General features: G+C 74.5%; 2 protein-coding genes across 4 annotated transcripts in view; one reads left to right on the top strand and one right to left on the bottom strand.

Moving 5' to 3' along the window:
* Positions 1-8,846, top strand: part of ASIC3 (acid sensing ion channel subunit 3) — a 34,008-nt gene extending 25,162 nt beyond the window's left edge. The window contains exons 5-10 of one of the 3 annotated variants that reach the window (XM_089776865.1): positions 2,097-2,153; positions 2,543-2,696; positions 3,423-3,514; positions 4,671-4,750; positions 5,341-5,412; positions 7,639-8,846. In XM_089776865.1, the coding sequence (XP_089632991.1) occupies positions 2,097-2,153; positions 2,543-2,696; positions 3,423-3,514; positions 4,671-4,750; positions 5,341-5,412; positions 7,639-7,743 (560 nt within the window). In that variant the 3' untranslated portion in view covers positions 7,744-8,846. Of the gene's footprint in view, positions 1-2,096; positions 2,154-2,542; positions 2,697-3,422; positions 3,515-4,670; positions 5,073-5,340; positions 5,413-7,638 lie in introns of those variants that run through there. The other 2 variants (XM_089776863.1, XM_089776864.1) reach the window with 2 other exon arrangements.
* Positions 8,847-9,894: 1,048 nt separating this feature from the next.
* On the bottom strand, positions 9,895-21,973 carry CDK5 (cyclin dependent kinase 5). Its single transcript, XM_089776866.1, has 12 exons — positions 21,820-21,973; positions 21,206-21,294; positions 20,646-20,713; positions 18,991-19,051; positions 18,351-18,407; positions 17,597-17,692; positions 15,519-15,593; positions 15,094-15,190; positions 14,740-14,809; positions 14,111-14,171; positions 10,956-11,036; positions 9,895-10,301 (listed from the first exon to the last, which is right to left on the bottom strand). The coding sequence occupies exons 1-12, from the start codon at positions 21,854-21,856 to the stop codon at positions 10,215-10,217; spliced, it is 879 nt and encodes a 292-aa protein (XP_089632992.1). The 5' UTR covers positions 21,857-21,973; the 3' UTR covers positions 9,895-10,214.
* Between the last annotated feature and the right edge of the window lie 1,307 nt (positions 21,974-23,280).

A 23,280-nucleotide genomic window follows, 5' to 3' on the forward strand; every position in this document is an offset into this window, starting at 1 on the left:
AGTGCTCCCTGTGCCCCCCAGACCCCCTTACACAGGGGAGAGGTTATAACCCATCCCCCACCTCCCCTCAGACACCCCAGTGCTCCCTGTGCCCCCCAGCCCCCCTTACACAGGGGAGAGGTTATAACCCATCCCCCACCTCCCCTCAGACACCCCAGTGCTCCCTGCACCCCCAGCCCCCCTCACACAGGGGAGAGGTTATAACCCATCCCCCACCTCCCCTCAGACACCCCAGTGCTCCCTGTGCCCCCCAGCCCCCCCCCCACACAGGGGAGAGGTTATAACCCATCCCCCACCTCCCCTCAGACACCCCAGTGCTCCCTGTGCCCCCCAGCCCCCCTCACACAGGGGAGAGGTTATAACCCATCCCCCACCTCCCCTCACACACCCCAGTGCTCCCTGCACCCCCAGCCCCCCTTACACAGGGGAGAGGTTATAACCCATCCCCCACCTCCCCTCACACACCCCAGTGCTCCCTGTGCCCCCCAGCCCCCCCTTACACAGGGGAGAGGTTATAACCCCTCCCCCACCTCCCCTCAGACACCCCAATGCTCCCTATGCCCCCCAGCCCCCCTTACACAGGGGAGAGGTTTTAACCCATCCCCCACCTCCCCTCACACACCCCAGTGCTCCCTGTGCCCCCCAGCCCCCCTTACACAGGGGAGAGGTTATAACCCATCCCCCACCTCCCCTCAGACACCCCAGTGCTCCCTGTGCCCCCCAGCTCCCCTTACACAGGGGAGAGGTCATAACCCATCCCCCACCTCCCCTCAGACACCCCAGTGCTCCCTGTGCCCCCCAGCCCCCCTCACACAGGGGAGAGGTTATAACCCATCCCCACCTCCCCTCAGACACCCCAGTGCTCCCTGTGCCCCCCAGCCCTCCCTTACACAGGGGAGAGGTTATAACCCATCCCCCACCTCCCCTCAGACACCCCAGCGCTCCCTGTGCCCCCCAGTCCCCCTCACACAGGGGAGAGGTTATAACCCATCCCCCACCTCCCCTCAGACACCCCAGTGCTCCCTGTGCCCCCCCCAGCTCCCCTCACACAGGGGAGAGGTTCTAACCCATCTCACCAACCCCAAGTAGTTCTCCCCGTCCCAAGGAACCAGCCACAGTCCCAGGGCGATTCCTACCTCGGATCTCACCCGAAGAGCTCACTTGGGCCCGTCCTTTATCATCTGCCATCCCCAGGTTTATTAAGAAGGGCGAGCATAGCACTGGTACGGGCAGCGCCTTGCACACGCATGTCCCCACGTTCCTGGGCTGGCCCAGAGCATAGATGCTACTCACTGCTAGGTTACATGTCCCTGGGCACGTCCTGTGCCAGGCTGGGCCTGCGAATCCCCCAGCCCCTGGCCCTGGCCAAGCTGCCCCTGACATGATGAGCTAGAGACAAAGGGGGCTCCCCTTCGTCCTTTTGCTCCCCTGGCCCGTATGCAGGGAATCCCGTTGCTCTCGCTGTGGGGCAGCAAGCCCCAGGTGGAGTCTGTCGCCTGCCCAGCCACCCGCCCGTGTCCCGTTCAGCGAGTGGCCCTGAGGGAGCTGCCTGGCTGCAGGGGCCAACGGGGGAGTCCCAGCGGTGGATCGGCACCACTTGAGGTGCATTGTCAGTCAAGGGCTGCTGCTCCCTGCAGTGGCCGCCCCTCCCCACAGGTGGTCGACGCCCACTGATCTCTCTGGGAAGCAAGCATGTGAGAGACCAGCCCCGAGCCAATGCCCATAACGTCACTTACGTGTGAGCAGCACAACCGGCCTCAGCCCGGCACCCGCATTCCCTGGACACCTCACGGGGCCACGTAGCGCCGACCTTGGGGCAAACACGCCCGTGGGCACAGCAACGACCTGCGTGTCCATACGGAAATCCCATAACGTCCCGGCGCTGGGGGGGGGGCAGGGAAGTCTGCCGAGGAGAGAGAGGCTGGTCGTGCGGGCAATGGCACCGGCAGCAGGGACCCTCCCAATGCTCCTTTACCCAAGAGCCTAGTGCGGCAGCCAGAGCCATGTGCGTGGGTGAGGGGCTGCATCGTTAGAGCCTCAGCCACGGGGCTCTGTCAGCCGCCCCCGCCCCGAGTGACCCTGTGCCCCCTCCCCAGGGAATGCCAACGTGTGCACGCCGGAGCAGTACAAGGAGTGCGCCGACCCTGCCCTGGGTAGGTACCCACCGAGGCCCGTCCCCTGGGCAGCGCCTCACCCTGCTGTGCCTCCTCCCCCACACGCCACTGGGGAGCTGTCCCAGGCCCGGGCCAGGATCCTACCCCAAGCCACACCATCCCGGAACTGGAACTGGAACTGCCCCGCATGGGGCAACGCCTGCCAGAGCCATCTGCCCCCTGGGGGCCTGGAGAGCAGGGCCAGCGTACCCTCCAGTCTCCCATCCCCAGCCTGCGCTGCTGCAGGGGAAGAGGCGGGGAAGGGAAGAGAAGGGTTGGGGTCCCCGGGGCTGTCCCCCAAGCAGTAGAGGCCTTGTGTTGGGCCCAGTTACTGGGGTTCCCTGGCCCCTCAGGGTCCTGCCTGCTCACGCCCCGCCCCCTGCCCCCAGACTTCCTGGTGAAGAAGGACAGCGAGTTCTGCATGTGCCGCACGCCCTGTGACACCGTGCGCTACAGCAAGGAGCTCTCCATGGTCAAGATCCCCAGCAAAGCCTCCGCCAAGTACCTGGCCAAGAAGTACAACAAGAGCGAGCAGTACATCTCGTGAGTACCACCTCGCGGCCCTCCCCGGCTCGCCCCCGCCCCGCGGCACAGCCCCCCAACGGCTCGCCCCCGCCCCGCGGCACAGCCCCCGACGGCTCGCCCCCGCCCCGCGGCACAGCCCCCCGACGGCTCGCCCCCGCCCCGCGGCACAGCCCCCCGACGGCTCGCCCCCGCCCCGCGGCACAGCCCCCGACGGCTCGCCCCCGCCCCGCGGCACAGCCCCCGCTCGCCCCCGCCCCGCCCCGCGGCACAGCCCCTCGACAGCCCCCTGACTCGCCCCCCCCCGCCCCCCCCGCGGCACAGCCCCCCGACGGCTCGCCCCCCGCCCCGCGGCACAGCCCCCCGACGGCTCGCCCCCGCCCCGCGGCACAGCCCCCCGACGGCTCGCCCCCGCCCCGCCCCGCGGCACAGCCCCCGACGGCTCGCCCCCGCCCCGCGGCACAGCCCCCCGGCCCCCCCGCTCGCCCCCGCCCCGCGGCACAGCCCCCCGACGGCTCGCCCCCGCCCCGCCCCGCGGCACAGCCCCCCAACGGCTCGCCCCCGCCCCGCGGCACAGCCCCCCGACGGCTCGCCTCCCGCCCCGCGGCACAGCCCCCCGACAGCACGACCTCGTCTCTGCATCTCCTGTCTCCCCGGGAGTGCCCCCCCACACCGCAGCCCAGGTGCTACACCCCAGTCACTCGGACTCACCCCCTGTCCGTCCGTCTGTCTGGCCCCGGCCCCCAGGGACAACGTGCTGGTGCTGGACGTGTTTTTTGAAGCCTTGAACTATGAGACCATTGAGCAGAAGAAGGCCTATGAAGTGGCAGGGCTGCTGGGTGAGTGCCCCTGGGGGGAGGGGCTGGGTGAGTGCCCGTGGGGGGAGGGGCTGGGCGAGCGCCCGTGGGGGGAGGGGCTGGGCGAGCGCCCCTGGGGGGAGGGGCAGCTGGGTGAGTGCCCGTGGGGGGGGGCGGCTGGGATGACGACATGTTGGGGGTCCCCCGTCTCCTGCACCCCCGAAAGGGCACGAACAGACTCCCCCAGCCAGTAGAACAGAGGTGGTTTATTGCTTCTCCAGGGTACAGCCCAGCACAGATGTCATCAGGTTCCAGGGCAGGCCTAGGATGCCTCAGCCCCCCTTGATATGGGGCAGGGGTCTCGGCTTCTAAACCCCCCAGCCTTTGCTGAGGCTGCTTCCTCCATGATCCCAGCCAGAGACTAACTCACCCTCCTCCAGCCCTGCCCCCCAGCCAGGGCAGCATCCCCCTTCCTTTGTTCCTCCCCATGGGGGTAGCTGGTCAGACCGGCTGAGAGATCCCTTTGCATAATGACCCATCGCCTGCCCTGCTGGGTGGTGCTACAGACACTAGCCAGTGAGTTAGCAAGTTCCCCCCCACTGCGGCACAGGGGGGACGGCTGGGCGCAGGCCCATGGGGCAGGGCGGCTGGGCGAGCACTGCGGGGGGAGGGGCGGCTGGGCATGGGCCCCTGGGGCAGGGCAGCTGGGCGAGCGCCCGTGGGGGGAGGGGCGGCTGGGCACGGGCCCATGGGGCAGGGCAGCTGGGCAAGCGCCCGTGGGGGGAGGGGCGGCTGGGTGAGCATCTGTGGGGGGGGCGGCTGGGCACGGGCCCATGGGGCAGGGCGGCTGGGCGAGCGCCCGAGGGGGGAGGGGCGGCTGGGCACGGGCCCATGGGGCAGGGCGGCTGGGCGAGCGCCCGAGGGGGGAGGGGCGGCTGGGCACGGGCCCATGGGGCAGGGCGGCTGGGCGAGCGCCCGAGGGGGGAGGGGCGGCTGGGCACGGGCCCATGGGGCAGGGCGGCTGGGCGAGCGCCCGCAGGGGGAGGGGCACCCGTGGGGGGAGGGTGCCTGTGGCCTGCAGACCGTGGCGGGCTAGGAGCCGTGGCATGTCCTGAGCCACAGGCAGTGCCACTTCCCAGGGGGGCGGGTCCCCCAGCCAGGGCCGGGCTGCCTGTTCACATGCTGGCCCTGCCCCCAGGGGACATCGGGGGCCAGATGGGGCTGTTCATCGGCGCCAGCATCCTGACCATCCTGGAGATCTTCGACTACCTGTACGAGGTGAGGGCGCCGAGCCGGGCCCCGGGCTCCCCCCGCCCCCGGGCTCCCCCGCCCCCCCGGGCCCCCCGCCCCCCAGGCTCTCCCGCCCCCCGCCCCCCCAGACTCTCCCGCCCCCCAGGCTCTCCCGCCCCCCCCGGGCCATGCAGAGTGGGAGGAGGCTGGCTGCCCCTGGCACCCCACTGGCCTGCCCCACTTCTGAGAGTGGGCAGCTCCCCCACACCTTGGTCTCCCCCCTGAGACTTCTGCCTTGACAAGGCTCCTGAGCCTGTTTAAGCTCCAATGCCAGCTGGAGCCCCAACCCCCCTACATGTGCCCCAGCCCCTCTGCCCCTGACATGGAACACTGGTGCACAGAGGGGGAAACTGAGGCACACACAGGCCTGCTACAAGCCATTCCTGCTGGGTGACACGGAATGTCTGTGTCCCATGCCTGCCCCTCACCGCAGCATCGGGCCCATCTCCACCTTCCCTGCATTGGCCTGGCCTGGCTCGAGGGCAGGGGCCAGATGGGGCTGAGGGACTGCCCAGTGCCCCACGGGCTGGGGCCTGGGACCCCCTCCGGAGTGACTGGCGCCCCTGCTTGCTCCCCAGGTGTTTCGGGCCAAACTCTGCAGTTTCTACAAGAACAAGAAGAGACCCCCGAGATGTGGCAGCGACAGCCGGGTACCCAGCCCTCTCAGCTGAGCTGGAAGGGGCCCCCCAGCCCTAAGCGAGTGACCCCGCCCCCTGCCCAGGCCGGGGGGCAGCAGGGGAGCAGGCTCCGGCCTGAGCTGCCGGGGAGGGGGGCGCACCCCTCAGACACCCAGGAGAGACAAAGCCAGGGAAGCGGAGACCAGCCCCGGGGGGGGGGCGTCTGGGGCGGGACCACGCGGGAGACAGACTGAGGTTGCTGGGGCTGAGGGCCGGGGGGACGGGCCCCTCCCCCAAGGGGGCTGAGGTGCCCTGGCCCCGACTCCGGAAACCACCCCACGTCTGTGCTGGGCCGTCCCCTGGCGGAGCAATGACCCCCCGTCCTGCGCCCGGCGGAGCCTGGGCTGGCTGCTCCGGGGGGCCGGGGCGGGGACCCCGAGGCGCCGTCGCACCATTCCAGCGGGGAGGGCGCCCCGCCCTGCAGGGGGCGTGACCGCACGTCGGGGACCCCGCCCCTCACCCCGTCCCTCACCCCGCCCTGCAGGGGGCGTGGCGGCGCGTCGGGGACCCCGCCCCTCACACCGTCCTGCAGGGGGCGTGGCGGCGCGTCGGGGACCCCGCCCCTCACCCCGTCCTGCAGGGGGCGTGACCGCACGTCGGGGACCCCGCCCCTCACCCCGTCCCTCACCCCGCCCTGCAGGGGGCGTGACCGCACGTCGGGGACCCCGCCCCTCACCCCGCCCTGCAGGGGGCGTGACCGCACGTCGGGGACCCCGCCCCTCACCCCGTCCCTCACCCCGTCCTGCAGGGGGCGTGACCGCACGTCGGGGACCCCGCCCCTCACCCCGCCCTGCAGGGGGCGTGACGGCGCGTCGGGGACCCCGCCCGGTAGGGGGCGTGGCAGCGCGTCGGGGACCCCCCCCTCACCCCATCCTGCAGGGGGCGTGACCGCACGTCGGGGACCCCGGCCCTCACCCCGTCCCTCACCCCGCCCTGCAGGGGGCGTGGCGGCGCGTCGGGGACCCCGCCCCTCACCCCGTCCTGCAGGGGGCGTGACGGCGCGTCGGGGACCCCCCTGCACCCCGTCCTGCAGGGGGCGTGACCGCGCGTCGGGGACCCCGCCCCTCACCCCGTCCTGCAGGGGGCGTGACGGCGCGTCGGGGACCCCGCCCCTCACCCCGCCCTGCAGGGGGCGTGGCAGCGCCCCGGTTCTCCGCAGAGCAGCTGGGGCGCTGGGGTCACACCCAGCCCGACAGGCAACCAGGGACTGCGAACCAGGGTGGACCCAGGGCCACCAGGGTGGACCCCCCCCCGCTGTGGGGTCCGTGGGGGGGTGACGGTGCATCGGGGTCCCCCCAGCCCCGCACCCCCGGAGCAGCCAGAACAGGCCGGTAGAAAGGGGGCTTATCGCTCCTCCGGGTACAGCCCCGCACAGACTCGGTGTCATTACTGGAGTCAGGGCCAGGGCGCCTCCGCCCCCCCGGGTCCATCGTCCCCCTCCGCCCAGGCTCTTTTTTTCATGTTTCCCCCCCAGCAACTCCCCTTCCCCCGAACCCTCCCTCCCTCGTTCCCTCCCTGCCCTCCACCGGTCTGACCGGTCAGGTCTTTGCCTCAGTGACTTAGGGCAGCCGTCCTGCCGGGCAGTGCTACAGGTAGCGGCCAGCAGGGGTCACCCCAGCCCACAGCCACCAGCGGATGCCCCGAGGGCAGGGCCGGCCCACTCCCTCACAGGGGCGAGGAGCAATGGGCTCACGTTGCAGTGGGAAGCGCTGGGCTGCGTCCCGAGGGAGGGGCTGGGCTCTCCGTCCCCAGGGGTGTTTAACTCCCTGCTTGACCAAGTCCTGGCCGGGCTGATTGAGTCGGGCCGGTCCTGCCTTAGGGACTCGGTGACTCGAGGTCTCTGCCCGCCCTGGGGCTCCATCAATTCCACCCTCACTCCAGGCCACAGCCCCCAGCCCCACCCTGCCAGGTGCTCAGGCCAGTGTCTAGCCCAGCCCCCCCCCCGCCCCCCTCCCAGGACTCCCCGATGCAGGCCTCAGGCCCGAACCCGGCTCCAGCTGGGCTGGCCAGCAGCCTCTGTGGCGCTGCTAGCTCCCCCCAGCACCCAGCACGCCAGAGGGGGCAGGGCAGCCACGAGCAACCCAGCTCTCAGGCCCATGCAGCTGAGAGCAGAGCCCGGCGGTGGGGACAGCAGGACAAGGGGCCGGGTGGGGGACAGATGGGGACAGCGCCTGCCTCTCATGCCCCGTTCCTCCCCAGAGCACCTGCCACTCCCTGCGGAGCCGCCCCGACAGCCTGGCCTTCGCCCCCAACATGCTACCTCGGCACGCGGCCCTGGGCAACTTCGAGGAGTTTGCCTGCTGAGGGGCAGCCGGCGCCCGGCCGCTCCGGCCCCACCGCCAGCCAGCCAGCCAGCGCCCAGCCACTCCAGCCCCGCCGCCAGCCAGCCAGCGCCCGGCCGCTCCGGCCCCACCGCCAGCCAGCCAGCCAGCGCCCGGCCGCTCCGGCCCCGGCCCCGCCGCCAGCCAGCGCCCGGCCGCTCCGGCCCCACCGCCAGCCAGCCAGCCAGCCAGCGCCCGGCCGCTCCGGCCCCACCGCCAGCCAGCCAGCGCCCGGCCGCTCCGGCCCCACCGCCAGCCAGCCAGCCAGCCAGCGCCCGGCCGCTCCGGCCCCACCGCCAGCCAGCCAGCGCCCGGCCGCTCCGGCCCCACCGCCAGCCAGCCAGCGCCCGGCCGCTCCGGCCTCCGGCCCCGCCGCCAGCCAGCAAGCGCCCGGCCGCTCCGGCTGGGCAGACTCAGCACAGAGGGCACCAGGCGCCACCTCAGCCCGCAACAGCCCCCAGACGGGACCTGCAGCAGCCCTGCCGTCCTGGGCTTCCCCGCTGGGCCCCAGAACCCCCAGCCAGCTGGGCCTCACACATCGCCCTGGGCTTCCCTGCACGGCCGCGCCGGGGGGCTCCTGCTGTGGGCGGCTCCAGGGGCCGGCTGCTCTGTGGACAAGGGCGCTGGGACCCGGCCAGGCCATGCAGCGTGAGGGAGGCAGCGCCTCCGAGGAGCCGGGCTGGCCGGGGCCCAGCCAGCTCCCCCGGCTGTGCCCTGCCCTGCCCAGCTGCACCCCACAGGGCTCCTGGGGCACCCGCCCCTCCCAGCTCACTCAGGCAGGGCGGCCCCCGGGACAGGGCAGGCCCCGTGCCAGCGGCCCCGAGAGCCCTGCTGCCCACCTATCTGCATGAACTGCTTGCACCCCTCCCCTGCCCCGCGCCCTCCCCAGCGGTGCCCCTCCCCTGCCTCCTGGCCCTACACCTGCCCCCTACCTCAGGTGCACCCCTCCCCTGCCCTGCGCCCTCCCCAGCGGTGCCCCTCCCCACCCCTGCCCCAGCAGCACCCCTCCCCTGGCCCGCGCCCTCCCCAGCAGTGCCCCTCCCCTGCCTCCTGGCCCCACACCTGCCCCCTACCTCAGGTGCACCCCTCCCCTGCCCCTCCCCTGCCCCTCCCCTGCCTCCTGGCCCCACACCTGCCCCCTACCTCAGGTGCACCCCTCCCCTGGCCCGCGCCCTCCCCAGCAGTGCCCCTCCCCTGCCTCCTGGCCCCACAGCTGCCCCCTACCTCAGGTGCACCCTTCCCCTGCCCTGCGCCCTCCCCAGCGGTGCCCCTCCCCACCCCTGCCCCAGCAGCACCCCTCCCCTGCCCCCCCGCCAGCCCGTGGCACCCCTCCCCGTGGCGCAGTGTCAGCTTGTGCCTCTCCTGTGTCAGTAAAACCCGCCTGGGTGTTCGAATCTCCCCTCTGCTCCGTCCTTTCGGTGCCTGGGGGAGGGACGGCTGCAGGCGGGCCCAGGAATGGGGGGGACGAGGGCCGGGGCCTGCAGCGAAGGGGCTTGTGGTGGACTCACCTGGGGAGGGAGTGGGGGAGAAGGGGCCTGGCTGGCCAGCGGGCCCTGGCCCAGGCACCTGCACCCCAGCCCCCCGGCCAGCAGGCCTTCCCCTTCGCCGCGCTCGGCTCTGCCCCTCACCCGCAGGCCCCGTCACCACGCCCGGGCTCTGGTCAGGCCCCACCGGGCCCCCCGCCCCAGGCCGAGTGCCACCCGCCCCCCAGCACCCCCCGCCCCCCCCACAACCCCAGGCCAAGTGCCACCCAGCCGCCCCCCCAACCCCAGGCCAAGTGCCACCCGCCCCCCAGCCCCCCTGCCCCTGAGTGCCCCCCCCCAGCACCTCCCGCCCCCAGCACCCCCCCGCCCCAGGCCGAGTGCCACCCTGCCCCCCAGCACCCCCCCGCCCCAGGTCCCCCCCCCCACACCCCCCCGCCCCAGGCCGAGTGCCACCCTGCCCCCCCCCCCAGCATCCCCCCCCCCACACCCCCCCGCCCCAGGCCGAGTGCCACCCGCCCCCCAGCACCACCCTGCCCCAGGCCGAGTGCCACCCAGCCACCCCCAACCCCAGGCTGACTGCCACCCGGCCGCCCCCCAACAACCCCAGGCCGAGTGCCACCCGGCCCCCCGCAGGGATGAGACACAGGAGGCTGGGGGGAACCATTTATGAAATTAAACATACACCTTCAGCCACACAGGAGCACGTACGAGGGAGGGGAGGCTGCCAGGGCCCCCACAGCCAGGGGGGGCCCAGGGCCTGCAGGTGGCCCGGCGAGCCGGAGCCCAGGCCAGGGGCAGCTGGCCCCTGCCCCCATCCAGCAGGGAGGGGCGCTGCCCGGCCCTGGGTGCTCGCAGCAGGGCGGGGTGGGGCTGGTCCTGCCCCAGGGTCCCAGCTGCAATTGGTTCAAAACTAATAAATAGTTTGGGGAGGGGCGGGGCTCCCTGCCCTCGCCCAGAGGCCCCGGCCGGGCTAGGGGGGGCAGAAGTCGGTGAAGTAGGCGTGTTGCAGGGCCTCCTCCGCCGAGATCCGCTGCACCGGGTTGCACTTCAGCAGGTTCTGTGGAGGCAGCAGAGCGGCTGGGTGAGCGGGGGAGGGGCCCGTTCCCACCCCTTCCCGGGGCGGGGGAGGGGCCGGTTCCCCACCCCCTTCCGGGGCGGGCGGCCGGCCGGGCTGCGGGGGAGGGGGCCCGTTCCCACCCCTTCCGGGGCGGGCGGCCGGCCGGGCTGCGGGGAGGGGCCCGTTCCCACCCCTTCCGGGGCGGGCGGCCGGCCGGGCTGCGGGGGAGGGGCCCGTTCCCACCCCTTCCCGGGGCGGGCGGCCGGCCGGGCTGCGGGGGAGGGGCCCGTTCCCACCCCTTCCCGGGGCGGGCGGCCGGCCGGGCTGCGGGGGAGGGGCCCGTTCCCACCCCTTCCCGGGGCGGGCGGCCGGCCGGGCTGCGGGGGAGGGGCCCGTTCCCACCCCTTCCGGGGCGGGCGGGTGGCCGGGCTGCGGGGAGGGGCCCATCCCACCCCTTCCCGGGGCGGGCGGCTGCGCAGAGGGGAGGGAGCCCTAGCCGCCCAGCTCGGCCCCAGGCAGCATGTGGGGGGGGGGGCATGACAGGGCTTGGTCAAAGTGCCCCAAACTGTCCCGGCCAGTCACAGACCCCGCCCCCGCCCCCTCCGGGATGGGCCTGCCCCATGGCGCACAGCACTGGCTCAGCCCCGCCCTCACCTGCAGCAGGTCCCGTCCCGTGGCACTGAGCTTGGGCACCACGTTCAGCAGCGACGTCGTGGCAGGGTACATGGGGTACGGCTGCGAGGGGAGAGGGGGGGCGGGTAGGTGCACCCCGGCTCTGCCCCCCCGGGACCAGGGCGACCCCCCAGCCCTACTGCCCAGACACAGGCCGACCCCCCCAGGGCTAACCCCCCCCCCGGGACCAGGCCGACCCCCCCCAGCCCTACTGCCCAGACACAGGCCGACCCCCCCAGGTCTAACCCCGCCCCCCCGGACCAGGGCGACCCCCCCAGCCCTACCGCCCAGACACAGGCCGACCCCCCCAGGTCTAACCCCGCCCCCCCCGGGACCAGGGCGACCCCCCAGCCCTACTGCCCAGACACAGGCCGACCCCCCCAGGTCTAACCCCCGCCCCCCCCGGGACCAGGGCGACCCCCCAGCCCTACTGCCCAGACACAGGCCGACCCCCCCCCGCTCTAACCCCGCCCCCCCGGGACCAGGCCGACCCCCCCCCCCGCTCTAACCCCCGCCCCCCCGGGACCAGGCCGACCCCCCCCCCGCTCTAACCCCGCCCCCCTCGGGACCAGGCCGACCCCCCCAGCCCTACTGCCCAGACACAGGCCGACCCCCCCAGCTCTAACCCTGCCCCCCCGGGACCAGGCCGACCCCCCCCCCCGGGACCAGGCTGACCCCCCAGCCCTACTGCCCAGACACAGGCCGACCCCCCCCAGCTCTAACCCCGCCCCCCCCCGGGACCAGGCCGACCCCCCCCAGCTCTAACCCCGCCCCCCGGGACCAGGCCACCCCCCCAGGTCTAACCCCGCCCCCCCCGGGACCAGGCCGACCCCCCCCAGCCCTAACCCTGCCCCCCGGGCCAGGCCGCCCCCCAGCTCTACCCCGCCCCCCGGGACCAGGCCAACCCCCAGCTCTACCCCGCCCCCCGGGACCAGGCCGACCCCCCCCGCTCTAACCCCGCCCCCCGGGACCAGGCCGACCCCCCCCCGCTCTAACCCCGCCCCCATCGGGACCAGGCCGACCCCCCCCAGCCCTAACCCCCGCCCCCCGGGACCAGGCCAACCCCCCCCAGCTCTAACCCCGCCCCCCGGGACCAGGGCAAGCCCCCCAGCTCTAACCCCCGCCCCCCCCGGGACCAGGGCAAGCCCCCCAGCTCTAACCCCGCCCCCCGGGACCAGGCCAACCCCCCCCAGCCCTAACCCCGCCCCCCTCGGGACCAGGCCGACCCCCCCCAGCTCTAACCCCGGCCCCCGGGACCAGGCCAACCCCCCCCAGCTCTAACCCCGCCCCCCGGGACCAGGCCAACCCCCCAGCTCTAACCCCGGCCCCCGGGACCAGGCCAACCCCCCAGCTCTAACCCCGCCCCCCGGGACCAGGCCAACCCCCCAGCTCTAACCCCCCCCCCTCGGGACCAGGCTGACCCCCCCCAGCTCTAACCCCCGCCCCCCGGGACCAGGCCGACCCCCCCCAGCTCTAACCCGCCCCCGGGACCCGGGCAAGCCCCCCAGCTCTAACCCCGCCCCCCGGGGCCAGGCAAGCCCCCCAGCTCTAACCCCGCCCCTGGGACACAGGCCGACCCCCCCCAGCTCTAACCCCGCCCCCCGGGACCAGGCCAAGCCCCCCAGCTCTAACCCCGCCCCCCGGGACCAGGCCAACCCCCCCCAGCTCTAACCCCGCCCCCCCCGGGACCAGGCCAACCCCCTCCCAGCTCTAACCCCGTCCCCGGGACCAGGCCAACCCCCCCCAGCTCTAACCCCCGCCCCCCGGGACCAGGCCAACCCCCCCAGCTCTAACCCCCCCCCCGGGACCAGGCCGACCCCCCCCAGCTCTAACCCCGCCCCCCCCGGGACCAGGCCGACCCCCCCCAGCTCTAACCCGCCCCCCCGGGACCAGGCCGACCCCCCCCAGCTCTAACCCCGCCCCCCCCCCGGGACCAGGCCAAGGCCCCCCCCAGCTCTAACCCCGCCCCCCGGGGACCAGGCCAACCCCCCCCCCCCAGCTCTAACCCCGACCCCCCCCCCCTCCCAGGGGACCAGGCCAACCCCCCCCAGCTCTAACCCCCCCCCCCCGGAAGGCCGAGGCCACCACCCCCCCCAGCTCTAACCCCGCTCCCCCCCCCTGGACCCAGGCCAACCCCCCCCAGCTCTAACCCCCCGCCCCCCCGGGACCAGGCCAACCCCCCAGCTCTAACCCCGCCCCCCGGGACCAGGCCAACCCCCCCCCAGCTCTAACCCCGCCCCCCCCGGGACCAGGCCGACCCCCCCCAGCTCTAACCCCGCCCCCCTCGGGACCAGGCCAACCCCCCCCAGCTCTAACCCCGCCCCTGGGACCAGGCCAACCCCCCCCCCAAGTCCTACTGCCCAGACACAGGCCGACCCCCACCCCCCCAGCTCCTACACCCCACTCTTGGGAACCACAGAATCATGGACATCAAGTCCAGTCCCCTGCCTAGCAGGACCCTGCGCCGTCTGGCCCATCCCCGGCTGGGTCTGTCCCCCCTGCTCGTCCACATCCCCAGCGCTGGGGATTCCCAGCCCCCAGGCAACTGATCCCAGCGTGTCGCCCCCGGGCAGGCAGGGAGTTTCTACCGTCCAACCTCAACCTCCCTGGCTGCAGCTTAAGCCCCTTGCTGCTTGTCCTGCCCTCAGAGGCCGAGGGGAACAAGTTCTCTCCCTCCTCCCTGTGACCCCCTTTGAGATACCAGAGAACGGCTTCATGGCCCCTCAGTCTGCTCCTTTCCAAACTAAACAAGCCCAGTTCCTTCAGCCTCCCCTCACGGCTCCTGTTCTCTCGACCGTCAATCATTCCCGCTGCTCTTCTCTGGACCCTCTCGCAAATGCGTCCACACCCGGCCTGAACCGCGGTGCCCACAACTGGCCCCACGACTCCAGCGGAGGCCCAACCAGCGCAGAGCGGAGCCGAGCGGAGCCGAGCGGAGCCGAGCGGCAGGGGGCTCCTCGCGTCTGGCTCCCGCGCCTGTGACTGCCGCCCACGATCACGTCTTTCCCTGCAGCAGCGTCCCACGGCTGAGTCCTCAGCTTGTGGCCACTCTGACCCTGGATCCCTTTCCGCCGGGCTCCTCCCCGCGGGGACACGTCTCAACCAGCCAACCGGCCCGGCCCCAGCCCGGGACTCACCTTGTAATCTGGGAGCTTGGTCATGGCCGGCCACTGCTCCTCGCTCGGGGTCCCCAGCAGCGTGGGCGGGTCAAGGGCCACGTCCGCCCCCAGTGGGCCAGGAGAGAAACCCGAGCGCAGGCAGAGCCAGGCCCAGCCTCGCGCCCCCCCCCCCCGCCCCCCCCCCGCGCCCCCCCCCCCCGGCAGAGCCAGGCCCAGCCCCGCAGGGCTCCCCCCCCCCCCGGCAGAGCCAGGCCCAGCCCCCCCCCGGCCCCCCCCCCCCCGGCAGAGCCAGGCCCAGCCCCGCGCCCCCCCCCCGGCAGGGCTCCCCCCCCCCCCCGGCAGAGCCAGGCCCAGCCCCGCAGGGCTCCCCCGCCGCAAAGGGCAGCCCCCCCCCCCCCGGCAGAGCCAGGCCCAGCCCCGCAGGGCTCCCCCGCCGCAAAGGGCAGCCCCCCCCCCCCCGGCAGAGCCAGGCCCAGCCCCACGGGCTCCCCCGGCCCCCCCCCCCGGCAGAGCCAGGCCCAGCCCCGCAGGGCTCCCTCGGCCGCAAAGGGCAGCGTCCCTGAGCCCCCAGAGGCCAGGAGACTCGTGCTCCCCAGCCGGCCCCACCCCCAGAGCGGGTCAGCGCCCAGCCCCCCAGGGAAGGATATCGGAAAATCCTCTTCAGCTGGTCGTCCACGTCGTTCCCTGGGAAGAGGGGCCGCCCCGCGTTGGCCAGCTCTGGGAGAGATGGGCTGAGCTGGGACGCCCCGCAGACACCCCCCTGCCCCAGGAGCACCGCCCTCGCCTCGCCACCCCCCCACGGACGGAGGTCTAGCTCCGCCCGCCTGGGCACTGCCCCCCCCCCGCCTGGGCACTGGGCCCCCCCATGACCAAGGCACTGCCCCCCCCCCCTGGGCACTGGCCCCCCCCATGACCAAGGCACTGCCCCCCCCCCCCCGCCTGGGCACTGCCCCCCCCCCCCTGCCTGGGCACTAGCCCCCCCTTCCCTGGGCAGCGCCTACCTGCGAAGATGCAGCCGGCCGACCACATGTCGATGGAGGTGGAGTACAGCTTGGCACCGAAGAGCACGTCAGGGGGCCGGTACCACAGAGTGACGACCTGCCGGGCACGGAGCCAGGGCTCAGCCCCCCAGCCGCCCGCAGGACGCCCAGACCCCCCCAGCCGCCCGCAGGACGCCCAGACCCCCCCAGCCGCCCGCGGGACACCCAGACCCCCCCCAGCCGCCCGCGTGATCCCCCCGAGCCGCCCGCGTGATCCCCCCGAGCCCCCCCAGCCGCCCGCGTGATCCCCACGAGCAGCCCGTGGGTTGCTTAGAGCCCTCCCCAGCCGCCCACATGATGCCCCCGAGCCGCCTGTGGGACCCCCTCCCCCGGGTTGCCCAGCCTTGCTGAGGCCCGAGGCCGCCAGGTCTGCCCCCCGCACTCACCTCTGCCGAGTAGCAGCGCACCGGGATCCCGAAGGCCCGAGCCAGGCCGAAGTCGGCCAGTTTGAGTTCCCCGTTCTCCCAGGACAGAAGGCGAATCGGTCACACGCAGGCCCCACCGGCCCCACCGCTGCCAGCCCGAGCCAGGCAAGCCGCCCCACAGCCCCCCCCAGCCTGGCCCAGCCCCCCAGCCCTGCCGGTGCCCCTCGCTCCCGCCCCCCAGCCCCTGCCACCCAGTGCCCCTCGCTCCCACCCCCCAGCCCCTGCCACCCAGTGGCCCTCGCTCCCACCCCCCAGCCCCCGCCAGCCTGGCCCAGCCCCCCAGCCCTGCCGGTGCCCCTCGCTCCCGCCCCCCAGCCCCTGCCACCCAGTGCCCCTCGCTCTCGCCCCCCAGCCCCTGCCACCCAGTGCCCCTCGCTCCCACCCCCCAGCCCCTGCCACCCAGTGGCCCTCGCTCCCACCCCCAGCCCCCGCCAGCCTGGCCCAGCCCCCCAGCCCTGCCGGTGCCCCTCGCTCCCGCCCCCCAGCCCCTGCCACCCAGTGCCCCTCGCTCCCACCCCCCAGCCCCCACCAGCCTGGCCCAGCCCCCCAGCCCCTGCCACCCAGTGCCCCTCGCTCCCACCCCCCAGCCCCCGCCAGCCTGGCCCAGCCCCCCAGCCCCTGCCACCCAGTGCCCCTCGCTCCCGCCCCCCAGTGCCCCTCGCTCCCACCCCCCAGCCCCCGCCAGCCTGGCCCAGCCCCCCAGCCCTGCCGGTGCCCCTCACTCCGCCCCCCAGCCCCTGCCACCCAGTGCCCCTCGCTCCCACCCCCCAGCCCCCACCAGCCTGGCCCAGCCCCCCAGCCCCTGCCACCCAGTGCCCCTCGCTCCCACCCCCCAGCCCCCGCCAGCCTGGCCCAGCCCCCCAGCCCCTGCCACCCAGTGCCCCTCGCTCCCGCCCCCCACCCAGTGCCCCTCGCTCCCACCCCCCAGCCCCCGCCAGCCTGGCCCAGCCCCCCAGCCCTGCCGGTGCCCCTCGCTCCCGCCCCCCAGCCCCTGCCACCCAGTGCCCCTCGCTCCCACCCCCCAGCCCCCACCAGCCTGGCCCAGCCCCCCAGCCCCTGCCACCCAGTGCCCCTCGCTCCCACCCCCCAGCCCCCGCCAGCCTGGCCCAGCCCCCCAGCCCCTGCCACCCAGTGCCCCTCGCTCCCGCCCCCCAGCCCCTGCCACCCAGTGCCCCTCGCTCCCACCCCCCAGCCCCCGCCAGCCTGGCCCAGCCCCCCAGCCCCTGCCACCCAGTGCCCCTCGCTCCCGCCCCCCACCCCTGCCACCCAGTGCCCCTCGCTCCCGCCCCCCAGCCCCTGCCACCCAGTGCCCCTCGCTCCCACCCCCCAGCCCCCGCCAGCCTGGCCCAGCCCCCCAGCCCTGCCGGTGCCCCTCGCTCCCGCCCCCCAGCCCCTGCCACCCAGTGCCCCTCGCTCCCACCCCCCAGCCCCCACCAGCCTGGCCCAGCCCCCCAGCCCCTGCCACCCAGTGCCCCTCGCTCCCACCCCCCAGCCCCCGCCAGCCTGGCCCAGCCCCCCAGCCCCTGCCACCCAGTGCCCCTCGCTCCCACCCCCCAGCCCCCGCCAGCCTGGCCCAGCCCCCCAGCCCCTGCCACCCAGTGCCCCTCGCTCCCGCCCCCCACCCCTGCCACCCAGTGCCCCTTGCTCCCGCCCCCCACCCCTGCCACCCAGTGCCCCTTGCTCCCGCCCCCCAGCCCCTGCCACCCAGTGCCCCTCGCTCCCACCCCCCAGCCCCCGCCAGCCTGGCCCAGCCCCCCAGCCCCTGCCACCCAGTGCCCCTCGCTCCCGCCCCCCAGCCCCTGCCACCCAGTGCCCCTCGCTCCCACCCCCCAGCCCCCGCCAGCCTGGCCCAGCCCCCCAGCCCCTGCCACCCAGTGCCCCTCGCTCCCACCCCCCAGCCCCCGCCAGCCTGGCCCAGCCCCCCAGCCCCTGCCACCCAGTGCCCCTCGCTTCCGCCCCCCAGGCCCCCCCAGCCCTGCTTGTGGCCCCTTGCCCTGAGCCCAACCCACACGCCCCCCCGCTGGCGCCGGGTCACTCACTCGGTTGATGAGCAGGTTCTGGGGTTTGAGGTCCCGGTGCAGCACGTTTCGGCTGTGGCAGAACGCCAAGCCCTTCAGCAGCTGGTACATGAAGGACTGAGGGAAGGGCAGTGCTGAGCGTGCGGCCGGCCCAGCCCCGCCCGGAACGGGGGGCAGCAGGGGGGCCCAGCCCCGCCCGGAGCCCGGAACGGGGGGCAGCAGGGGGGCCCAGCCCCGCCCGGAGCCCAGAACGGGGGGCAGCAGGGGGGCCCAGCCCCGCCCGCCCGGGGGGGGGGGGCGCAGCAGGGGGGCCCAGCCCCGCCCGGAGCCCAGAACGGGGGGGGGGCACAGCAGGGGGGCCCAGCCCCGCCCGGAGCCCGGAACGGGGGGCAGCAGGGGGGCCCAGCCCCGCCCGGAGCCCAGAACGGGGGGCAGCAGGGGGGCCCAGCCCCGCCCGGAGCCCAGAACGGGGGGCAGCAGGGGGGCCCAGCCCCGCCCGGAGCCCAGAACGGGGGGCAGCAGGGGGGCCCAGCCCCGCCCGGAGCCCAGAACGGGGGGCAGCAGGGGGGCCCAGCCCCGCCCGGAGCCCAGAACGGGGGGGGGGCACAGCAGGGGGGCCCAGCCCCGCCCGGAGCCCGGAACGGGGGGCAGCAGGGGGGCCCAGCCCCGCCCGGAGCCCGGAACGGGGGGGGGGGGCGCAGCAGGGGGGCCCAGCCCCGCCCGGAGCTGGGGGGCAGCGGGGGGGCCCTGCCCAGCGCCCGCCCTGCAAACCCACCTTGACGTTCTCAGGGTCCAGGTCCCCGTTGCAGCTGTCGAAGTATTTCTTCAGGTCCTGGGCGCAGGGGAGGCCGGGCTCAGTGAGGAGCAGAGCGGGGAGCTCGGGGAGGCTGGCGGATCTCGGCCCCGGCAGGCGGGCGAGCACACGGACCCCCGGTGACACGGAGCCCCCCCCAGCCAGAGGTGGCTCTCTGGCAGCAGGTCGAACAGGCGCTCGATTGGGTCCCAGGGACACGGCGCGGGGCCAGGGCAGGCAGCCTGGTTCCTCTCGGGGGGCCCTGAACCCCCGTCCCTGCTCCCAGCCCCTTCTCGTCCTAGCCCAGCCGAGACCGACTCTTCTCCAGGCCCGACCCCAGCCTGGGGCAGCCCCGCCTGCCCTTGGTCTCCCCCCTCGGGCAGGAGTTAGCGCCTGTGTCTGGGCCCAACACGCGTCTGCAGTGAGTCCAGCCCAGCCTCTCCCCATCGTGCAGAGCGCGCTGCAGGGGCCGGGGAAACTGAGGCGCGCGCGCGCACCCCCCCCTCCCCCCCCAATACTGCAAGGAGCGAACAGAACAGCAGCGTGAAGACAGGATTACAAAGGCGGACGACAGCGCCACGACGTCGCACCCGGCGCCTCGGGCCTTCCCGTCCTGGCTCACCTGGTCGCAGAACTCGAACACCAGCGTCAGCTTCTTGTCGCTGTGCAGCACGTCGTGCAGCCTGCGAGGCAGGGACACCCAGTGAGCCCGTGAGAGCAGCCCTGTGCCGAGACTGTGTCCCTGCGCAGCCCCCCCCGTGCCGAGAGTGTCCCCGCGCAGCCCCCCTGCGCAGCCCCCCCCGTGCTGAGAGTGTCCCCGCGCAGCCCCCCTGCGCAGCCCCCCCCGTGCTGAGTGTGTCTCCGTGCAACACCCCTGTGCTGAGTGTGTCCCCGCGCAGCCCCCCCCGTGCCGAGAGTGTCCCCGCGCAGCCCCCCCGTGCTGAGTGTGTCCCCGCGCAGCCCCCCCCGTGCCGAGACTGTGTCCCCGCGCAGCCCCCCTGTGCTGAGTGTGTCCCCGCGCAGCCCCCCCGTGCCGAGAGTGTCCCCGCGCAGCCCCCCCCGTGCCGAGACTGTGTCCCCGCGCAGCCCCCCCCCGTGCCGAGACTGTGTCCCCGCGCAGCCCCCCCCGTGCTGAGTGTGTCCCCGTGCAACCCCCCTGTGCTGTGGGTGTGTCCCCGCGCAGCCCCCCCCGTGCCGAGAGTGTCCCCGCGCAGCCCCCCCGTGCCGAGAGTGTGTCCCCGCGCAGCCCCCCCCGTGCCGAGAGTGTCCCCGCGCAGCCCCCCCCGTGCCGAGAGTGTCCCCGCGCAGCCCCCCCCGTGCTGAGTGTGTCTCCGTGCAACACCCCTGTGCTGTGGGTGTGTCCCTGCGCAGCCCCCCCCGTGCCGAGAGTGTCCCCGCGCAGCCCCCCCCGTGCCGAGACTGTGTCCCCGCGCAGCCCCCCCCGTGCCGAGACTGTGTCCCCGCGCAGCCCCCCCCGTGCCGAGAGTGTCCCCGCGCAGCCCCCCCCCGTGCCGAGAGTGTCCCCGCGCAGCCCCCCCCCGTGCCGAGAGTGTCCCCGCGCAGCCCCCCCGTGCCGAGAGTGTGTCCCCGCGCAGCCCCCCCCCCGTGCTGAGTGTGTCTCCGTGCAACACCCCTGTGCTGTGGGTGTGTCCCCGCGCAGCCCCCCCCCGTGCCGAGAGTGTGTCCCCGCGCAGCCCCCCCCGTGCCGAGAGTGTGTCCCCGCGCAGCCCCCCCCCCGTGCTGAGTGTGTCCCCGTGCAACACCCCTGTGCTGTGGGTGTGTCCCCGCGCAGCCCCCCCCCCGTGCTGAGTGTGTCCCCGTGCAACCCCCCTGTGCTGTGGGTGTGTCCCCGTGCAGCCCCCCCCCGTGCTGAGTGTGTCCCCGTGCAACACCCCTGTGCTGTGGGTGTGTCCCCGTGCAGCCCCCCCCCGTGCTGAGTGTGTCCCCGTGCAACACCCCTGTGCTGTGGGTGTGTCCCCGCGCAGCCCCCCCCCGTGCTGAGTGTGTCCCCGTGCAACACCCCTGTGCTGTGGGTGTGTCCCCGTGCAGCCCCCCCCCGTGCTGAGAGTGTCCCCGTGCAACACCCCTGTGCTGTGGGTGTGTCCCGGCAGCTCCTCCGTGCCGGGTGGTGTCTCCGCGCAGCCCCCCGGCCTTGGGGCTGGGCCTGGCATGGGAAGCAGCAGCCCTGCTGGGAAAGGAGCCGCAGCCCCCACCGGGGCCTGGGGGGCGAGCGGAGGGGCCGGCGGGGGGGGGACCAGGCTCAGCTCCGGCCCTTGCCTGACGATGTTCTTGTGCTTCAGCTCCTTCAGCAGGCAGATCTCCCGCAGCGCCGAGCTGGGCACGCCCTGCCGGGGGGAGACGTGTCAGCGCGGCCGGACCGGGACAGGCCCCCTCGGCCCCGGGACCGGCCCCCCCGGGCCCCCGGGACAGGCCCCCCCCCCGGCCCCCGGGACAGGACCCCCCCTCCGCCCCCGGGACGGGCCCCCCCCCCTCGGCCCCGGGACAGGCCCCCCCAGGCCCCCCCCCGGCCCCCGGGACAGGACCCCCCCCCCCGGCCCCCGGGACAGGACCCCCCCCCCCCGGCCCCCGGGACAGGACCCCCCCCCCCCCCGGCCCGGGGGACGGCCCCCCCGCAGGCCCCCCCCCGGGCCCCGGGACAGGCCCCCCCCCCCTCGGCCCCGGGACAGGGCCCCCCCCCCGGCCCCCGGCAGGCCCCCCCCCCGGGCCCCGGGACAGGCCCCCCCCCCCGAGGCCCCCGGGACAGGATCCCCCCCCCGGGCCCCGGGACAGGCCCCCCCCCGGCCAGGTAGCTCAGGGCGGGGCTCGGGGCCTCTCACCTCGTCGTCATCGTCCAGCCGGACCCGCTTCAGCGCCACGATCTCGTGGGTCTCCCGGTTCTTGGCTTTGAACACGGTCCCGTAGGTGCCTGGGGGGGAGGGCGTGAGAGCCCGGCCCGGCGCCCCCCCACCCGGCCCCAGCCCCGCCCAGCCCCCGGCCCCCCCCCCCCCCGGCCCCAGCCCCCCCCCCCGCCCCGGCGCCCCCCCCGGCCCCGCCCCAGCCCCCCCCCCCGCCCCCCCCCCCGGCCCCGCGCCCCCCCACCCGCCCCAGCCCCGCCCCCCCCCCGGCCCGGCCCCAGCGCCCCCCCCCGGCCCCCCCCCCGGCCCCAGCCCCCCCGGCGGCCCCCCCCGGCCCCAGCCCCGCCCGCCCCGCCCCAGCGCCCCCCCCCCCCCGGCCCGGCGCCCCCCCCCGCCCCAGCCCCGCCCCCCCCCGGCCCGGCGGCGCCCCCCCCGGCCCCGCGCTGCCCCCCCCCCCCCCCTGGCGCCGGCCCCCCCCGCCCGGCTCCCCCCCCGCCCCCCGGCCCCAGCGCCCCCCCCCCCCCGCCCCCCCCCCGGCCCGGCCGGCCCCCCCCCGGCCCCAGCGCCCCCCCCGGCCCGGCCGCACCCTCCTGCACCTTCCCCGATCTTCTCCAGCTTCTCGTATTTCTGCATCGTTCCGCACCGGGCCAGCCCGGACTCCAACTCCCAGCAGCCCCCGCGCGGCCTTTCCCGGCAGCCCCCGCGCTTCCTGCCGGGGCGGGGCCCGGGCGTGGGGCTATCCCATAAAAGCCCTGCCCCTCCCCCCGCCCCTCCCCAGCTAGGCCTGGCGGACTGACGGGGGCGGGGCCTGGCCACGCTTGGGCGTGTCCCGGGTCCCTGGGGGCGGGGCCTATGGTGGCCCCACCCCGTTAGCCTGCCCCTGCCACGAGAAGTCCCACCCTGGAGGCAGCGCCGGGGTCAGTGACTGGAAGTAAAGCGTGTCAAGGCCCCTCTGAGCTCTCCCCCCACCGATCTCTGCCCGTGGGGCTGGGCTGGGCCTCCTAGGACCCCCCCCCATGCAACTATGCTGCAAGTGCTTCTGGGGGAGAGCCAGGGGTGCCTCTGTTTCCGTGGTTCTCGTATTCTTTGGTACATGGACCATGTGGCTCCATGCAAACCTTTCCGCAGAGCACTCAGCTGCTAATGCAAACTCACTGGTAATTGATTACATGACTGGATTTTAAGGAGCTCAGACAGGTCACGGCTGCACCCCGGGGTGGGGGGTTGCCCCAAAGTCTATACAAAGGGGCCATGCAGGGTGTTAAACGAAAGCGTAGGTCCTACTGATTCTATGCGTGCGACTCATGCCCTTGTGCGGTGTGTGTGTGGAGCTATGAATGCGGACTCTGTGCTGGCGCTGTGAGTGTTCTCTGCCTGCACTGTCCAGTCAATGACTATGCTCATTAGCACAGTTCCGAAGACAAGGACTCTACGGCTACACTGGCAAGATTTTGCGCAAATACTTTTAACACAAGAGTTTTTGCGTTAAAGTATCTGTGCAAGAGAGCGTCTGCACTGGCATGTGCCTTTGCACAAGAGACGTGCTTCTGTGCACGAGCATCCGTGCCAGTGTGGACGCTCTATTGCGCAAGAAAGCTCTGAGGCCATTTTAGCCATTGGGCTTTCTTGCACAAGAAATTCACGTTGCCTGTCTACACTGGCCTCTTGCGCAAGAACAGTTGTGCAAAAGGGCTTCTTCCTGAGCGGGAGCGTCAGAGTGCTGGCGCAGGAAGCCCTGATTTCACACATTGCACGGCCGTGTTCTTGCGCAGGAACTCCCCGCCAGTGTAGACAGGCAGCATGTCATGCCAATGTAGACACAGCCTCAAGATGCCCAATACACACCTGAGCAATGCGTCTGGGAACCTGCAGAGAGTGGCTGCGGACATGGGACACAGGGATAGGTCACTGGACCATGTGACCTCCTCTGGCCAGGAGGATGCCAGGAGAGAGATCAGTGCCATGTGGCAATCCCCATCTTGCCTTCAATTGTGCCCTGATCCCAGATGCAGCCTTGCAAGGAACAGCGAGCCGAGAAGAATCGTTGACCCATCCTG

Source organism: Pelodiscus sinensis, chromosome 2, assembly GCF_052426305.1.
Source record: "Pelodiscus sinensis isolate ZL-2025 chromosome 2, ASM5242630v1, whole genome shotgun sequence".
In the NCBI taxonomy this organism is placed as follows: Eukaryota; Metazoa; Chordata; order Testudines; family Trionychidae; genus Pelodiscus; species Pelodiscus sinensis.

Excerpts from the sequence above, each read along its gene's own strand:
- CDK5 (XM_089776866.1), bottom strand. The coding sequence starts at position 21,856 with ATGCAGAAATACGAGAAGCTGGAGAAGATCGGGGAAG. Across the intron at positions 15,594-17,596 it reads AGAACCTGCTCATCAACCGA|AACGGGGAACTCAAACTGGC; the intron begins GTGAGTGACCCG and ends CTGTCCTGGGAG. Across the intron at positions 14,172-14,739 it reads CAGCTGAAGAGGATTTTCCG|GCTGCTGGGGACCCCGAGCG; the intron begins ATATCCTTCCCT and ends TGACCCGCCCAC.